This window comes from Macaca fascicularis, chromosome 1 (genome assembly GCF_037993035.2).
Source record: "Macaca fascicularis isolate 582-1 chromosome 1, T2T-MFA8v1.1".
Classification (NCBI taxonomy): domain Eukaryota; kingdom Metazoa; phylum Chordata; class Mammalia; order Primates; family Cercopithecidae; genus Macaca; species Macaca fascicularis.
In genome coordinates this window covers 192,405,726-192,411,737 of record NC_088375.1, presented here as the reverse complement: position 1 = coordinate 192,411,737, position 6,012 = coordinate 192,405,726, and the positions used below count along the sequence as shown (strand labels likewise).

The 6,012-nt window shown below is 41.7% G+C and overlaps 1 protein-coding gene across 38 annotated transcripts in view; it reads left to right on the top strand.

The window, feature by feature from the left end:
* The first annotated feature begins 2,611 nt into the window (after positions 1-2,611).
* CCDC30 (coiled-coil domain containing 30) overlaps positions 2,612-6,012 on the top strand; it is a 191,327-nt gene continuing 187,926 nt past the window's right edge. For 20 of the 38 annotated variants that reach the window (XM_074010293.1, XM_074010326.1, XM_074010242.1 and 17 more), the window contains exon 1: positions 2,612-2,983. Coding sequence is in view for 5 of the 38 variants with exons in the window: in XM_045373193.3 (XP_045229128.1) it covers positions 3,196-3,242 (47 nt within the window). In the remaining 33 variants the exon portion in view is untranslated. Of the gene's footprint in view, positions 3,565-6,012 lie in introns of all 38 variants that reach the window. The other 18 variants (XM_074010301.1, XM_045373193.3, XM_045373150.3 and 15 more) reach the window with 5 other exon arrangements.

Here is a 6,012-nt window from a genome sequence, read left to right as displayed (position 1 = left end):
TGGAAAGGATGTTTCGTTTTGTTTGAAATTTATCAAACAGGAGTAGGAAAGAAGGATACCTCCCTGAAGATAGATTGTAGAATGATGAGCTTTTCACTGCATTTACTTTTTGCTTCTTATTGTAGATGCACCTCATATTAGGGTAACAGTTTACATTTCAAGTATGTTAGGACTGCTCTTCAGGTTAACTTAATATGTCCTTCCACCTGGGACCAGGCAGGGGCCACTTGGTGATCTCTGTCCTGAGGGAGGCATTACAGTGTGGTAGAGTATGGGCTAGGAGTCAACTTAGCCAGCCGTGCCACCTATTGGCTTTATAAACTTAGGCATTTGACTTAATCTCAGTGTCCGCATGCATAAAATGGGGATAATCTCTCTGCAAAGTAATGCCATTTATTGTGAGGATTAAATGAAATAGCAAACAAAAAGCATCAGTCTGGTGCCTAGCACTTGATTGACACTCACTAAATGGTTGCAATTATTGTTTTTCTCACTTAGCAAAGCAGTGTTACACCAGTGCCCTGCTTAATCTTTGAATCCTTGAGAATCTTTGAAAACCTTTGAATACATCTCTTGCTGTCCTGGGTTTTGGGTTGGGAGTGCACAAGTAGCATAGTGCAAAAAAATTCCCTAAATGATCTGTAGGATAGTCCAGGGTACAATTTGAAAAATTAGCATTAATGACTAAGGTAGAAGCAGGTACTGTGTTTCACATAAATATTTGACTTAAAATACAATTCATGGTGTTTCATGGAGTAGGGAAGGGTAGCCCCTGTGTCTGTCTGATAATAGAAGTACAATAAATTTAATTGAGAAGATTTGACAGAAATTCTAAGGCTGAAATACTTCATTAATCAGGAAGTGTGACCTTGAACAGAAGAAAAATAACTGCAGCAGTCAAGACTGTTCTGGAAGCAGCAGTCCCTTTGAACAAACATTTTTTTTTTCTTAGAGACAAGGTCTTGCTTTGTCACCCAGGTTGGAGTGCAATGGTCCAATCACAGTTCAGTGTAATCTTGAATTCCTGGACTCAAGCACTCCTGCCACAGCCTTCTGAGCAGCTGAGACTACAGGCATGTGCCACCATGCCCGTCTAAATATTTTATTTTTCATAGAGACAAGGTCTTATTATGTTACCCAGGCTCCTTTGATAACGATTTTAAGTGAACTTCAGGTCCAATTTGCAAAACCCCAAAAGCAGTGGGCTCTGTCAGTGGCTGCAGTACTGAAGGGCAAGTAGTTAGAATATGTTCTCTGCATTCATAGCTTCATGTGGATGATGACTGTCATCATCTTTGTACAATGGGCATATGTGGGGTTAAAAGCAGAAGTGATCTTAATGTTTGTCTTTACCATAATTATTACCTCCCTTGGGAATCATTTTATATCCTGCCTTGTTAACGCTTAAAAACAATCAGTGTTCTACATGAAATTATTTAGTGTTTTCCACTTCAGTTTAATTTATATTCAGAGCACTTAAAAAGATATTTACACAAGTAAAAATTCCAGGGGGGTGGGGGAGAGAGAGAGAGAGAGAGAGTGTGTGTGTGTGTGTGTGTGTGTGTGTGTGTGTTTTAACAGCAAATGGAAGTGTATAAAGAAAGGAACATGAGTCAATGAGGGTAAGTAAGAACCTGATCTTGGATGATCAAGGAATGTCTCCCTGAGTAGGTGATACTTAAACTGATAAACAGGAGTGAAGTGGGCTACAAGTGCTGGTGGTGAGCATTTTAGTTCAGAAAAAACACTTGCAAGAGGTCTAGTGCCAGAAGGAGAGGTTGAGGCACTTTATTATATAAAGAGTAAGATACGTCCAGATAATGCATGTAGAACCAGCAAAGATTTGGAAAGTATCCTCTTGGGGAACTAGAGTTAAGACCAAGAAATGTTGTGTTTGGGATACCAGCAAAGCAAGGGCCCCCAAAACATGAGTAAAATCGAGTTTTGATAGTTAACTTGAATTCTGCTATAAAGGCATCTAAAAAGATATCAATTGAGTATGTTAAATTTTGTGTCATTTATCAGTTTTTATTTTGCATTACATAGGTGGGGGAGATAAGGTTCACCTTACCTGAATTTTCAGTGCTTAGGACTTCTAAAGGGCTTCAGCCTTAGGCATAATTCTAGTCAAGCCCAGTGTCTTCCTTTTTACAATAATAAGCTCGGTCCAAAAATTGTGATTTATCTTGCGTGCCCCACGTGGCTAGTGACACGCTCTAGGCCTAAAATTCAGAACTCTTGAGCTAGCACTCCCTGCCCCTTTAAGAATGAAGGAACTTAGATAAAAATAAATCCAAGTTTAGTAGGCACGGGCTGTAGTTGAGGCCTGGCGGGAAGCTCTTTGAGAACTAGAACGCCCCAAGACAAAATGTATTCGCTAAGTCGCAAACGCGCGACGTGCCGTTACCATGGTTACAGTTGTCTCCAAAGCCAATGGAATGAATTGTACTATCGATACGGCCGGGACAACTCCGCCCCCGAGCCGAAGGCCAATGGTATGAGCTGTAATAACAGTCTCCACAAGAAGCACAGTCTCTGGCGCCATTGGCGTGCGTCGTCTCTATGGTTCCCGCCGGAAGGACCCCTTTGCGTCTCTGCGGCGAGCGCGGTTGCTATGACGCCCAGGTCTCCTTCTGCACCTGCCGCTGGCAGCTGGGCGCCTAGGGGCCGAGCGACCCCGGGACCCTCGCGGCACCCTCCGCAGGAAAATTTCCGACTTGGTTCCTGAGGTTCCTGCCTCAGCCCTAAGGAGGAAAGCACCCATTCTCCCCTCTTTTCCGCATTCCGGGCCTTTTGTGCTTCTCCCCAGCATGGCCCGAAACTACAGGAGGGGAAACCCTCCTGGCTCGGCCTTTCTAGCCCCTGGCTGCAGTGATTCCGCCTGAAGGAGAATTAGCCCGTTTTCCCCGGACCCAGCTGCCACAAGCATTTAGTATTAGGCTGCCGCCTATTATTAGAGCGGGCTTAGAACATCCTCAGCGAGGTAGGTCGGCGTTCCTTTTCTCACTTAAAGGTGAGGTGTCGAGACGCGTCCCTGGACAGACAGCGCCCGAAGGTCCAGGCCACTATGAAGTCCACGGAGGCGCAGCTTTCCCCTGCGTGTAGGCCCGCGAACAAAGAACTACTGTGTTCTGTTTTTGTTTTTTTGTTTTTTTTTTTTTGGCCGATGTTCGTCATGCAGAACCTTGAATCCCGATGAAGATTTGGAGGCCTTTTGTATCCTCAGCATCAGAGGTCATGAAGTCAGTTACCTTCTGCCTTTCAAGCTACAACTTTTTCCACTTCACTCATCACTCCAAGCACCAGTTTTCTTCTCATCCTGCTTATTTCACAGCCATTTTAACCTTTCCCTGTTAACGCTGCACATTATTGAATGTCCATTTGTCTCCACCACCTCTGTCATCTATAGACCACCTCCTTCTGCATTCCTGCTGCAATGCTTTGTGTACCTAAGTATTTCGCATTCTCCAGCTCTGCAGTCATTGGGAAGATTTTTTGTTTTTCTTTGCATTATGGCAACATTTCAGTCTTGGGTAAACTAGAGACTAGGAGAAGTGCACATTGGTAAATATAAACATTAAATACTGCAGGCCTAGTGTGTTTTGAAAATGGAAAAAAAATCAAAATTGCAGTATTGGACCCATTTCAGGCTTATATAATGAAAGAAGGTTGTTCCTTGTTTAATTAAATTTTATTGATGTGTTTATCAATGTGAAAAGGGCATTCAAAATGATCATGTAAGATAGGATTTCAACTTTAAGCCCGTACGAACCCAACATTGGGGATATGATGTAATTTTCCGGAGAGGAGATAATTGAATTGAAACAGTACTTGTGCCTTCTTTTCCTGACAATTTCTGAATCAGAAAACATTCTTTGTGACATAAGCCAAGAAACAAAAACAATAAAGAGTGACTGAAAATATATATTTTTGGCAAGGGAGCAGACACAATAGTTCTAAAAAGACTGGAACAGAGGGCCTTAAATATGGCATAAGATTAACTTAGATCCAGTGCAATTTTATTTTTGCTTGGAAAGCTTGCCTTAATTTGTCTTACAATATGCATTCCTTGTTGAATCTTACTATTTCTTCTTCAGTATTCAGGTTTAAAAGTAAACCTATTTTGAGGATATACAGAACATATACATTTTAAACAGCTGTTTGGGGCTACGATGATTTGGATATTTTGATTTCTCAGTCCAATCGAAGCAGTTGTTTGTGATGTCTCATGCTTAGAGCCAGGTCAAGTTTTTAAATATTGAGAAATTCAGCTTTCTCCTCTAGAACAGATCGGAAAACAAAAACAAGTTCTGCAGCCTTTTCAATCTTGCACATAAAATTGGAACTGGATAAACCCTAACTCTTGAAAAAAGAGTATATTAGATGCTATATTGCAAGGGGCTTTCCTTTCCTTTACTCTTCTAATATGTATTTATTGAATAGCAAGGCATAAATTTAAAAAAAATTTAACCTGGGCAAACATGGCAAAAACCTGACTCTACAAAAAATGCAAAAAATTAGCCAGGCATGGTGGAGCACTCCTGTAGTCCTGGCTACTCTGGAGGCTGAGGTGGGAGGATCACTTGAGCCTGGGAGGTTGAGGCTGCAGTGAGCTATGATCACACCACTGCACTCCAACCTGGGCTACAGAGTGAGACCCTGTCTCAAAAAAATAAATTCCTGTCATTCTAGCACAGTTTTTTGTTTTTGTTTTGTTTGTTTTGTTTTGTTTTGAGGTGGAGTTTCACTCTTGTTGCCCAGGCTGGAGTGCAATGGCGCGATCTCGGCTCACTGCAACCTCTGCCTCCCGGGTTCAAGTGATTTTCCTGCCTCAGCCTCCTGAGTAGCTGGGATTATAGGCATGGGCCACCACACCCTGCCAATTTTGTATTTTTAATAGAGACGGGGTTTCTCCACATTGGTCAGGCTGAGTCTCGAACTCCCAACCCCAGGTGATCTGCCTGCCTCAGCCTCTCAAAGTGCTGGGATTACAGGCGTGAGCCACGGCACCTGGCCTCTAGCACAGTTTTAAACCTGGGGAGCAGGGTGGGGTTCTGCCAAATGTGAGACATTTGGCAATGTATGTAAACATTTTTAGTTGTCACAGCTAGGGATATGCTACTGGCATCTAGTTGGTAGAGACCAGGGATGCTGCTCCATATCCTATTATACACAGAACTGCCTCCACAACAGCTCAGAATGTCAGTAGTGCCAAGGTTGAGAAACTCTGTCTTAACACATCAATAGTTCATTTTTTTGTTCTGTGTCAGTCTTGTTCAGCTGTGTACATTTTTACATAGTTATGTACATTTTGCCTTTCTTTTTCACTTAATTTTATATTTTAAACATTTTTTACATTGCTACACTAAGTACACTAATTTTATTTGGGAATTGAAAAACTGTGCATAATATGTATTGTATTTAAGATGTGTGTGAGTTTTAAATTATATTTGTGTGAAAGGAGTGGAAGATAGAAGAAAGAAAGGTTACAGTGAAAAGTCACCTACTGGATATTTCAGTTTTTGTGGCCATGCTATGTACTTTGTTCCCTAGCATCACTCAAAGACTTTGGAATCCAAAGCTCAGCCTTTGCTCAGAGGCAGATGTGCTATGGCATAAGATAGGGTCCTGGCCCCTGCAATGCAGTTGGAGAGTACCTGCTAGGAGAAAAAACAACAGGTAGACAGAACCATTATCCTTGACCTCTTCTCGTTTAAAATTCTTTGTCTCAGTTTGCTTTACTACTTTATTCTTTACATCGAGGAGTTTTTTGGAGGCCTAAAACCATTTCAGGATGCACTTCTTTCCAGAGATTGGATTTTTAAGAGATTTAATGAGCATTTACTTAGTATCTACTTTGGACAGAATAGTTTTTTGGTTTTTGTTGATTGAATTTTTTTTTTTTTTTTTTTTTTTTTTTTTTTTTTTTTTTTTTTGAGATGGAGCCTTGCTCTGTTGCCCAGGCTGGAGTGCAGTGGCAAGATCTCGGCTCACCGCAGCCTCTGCTTCCCG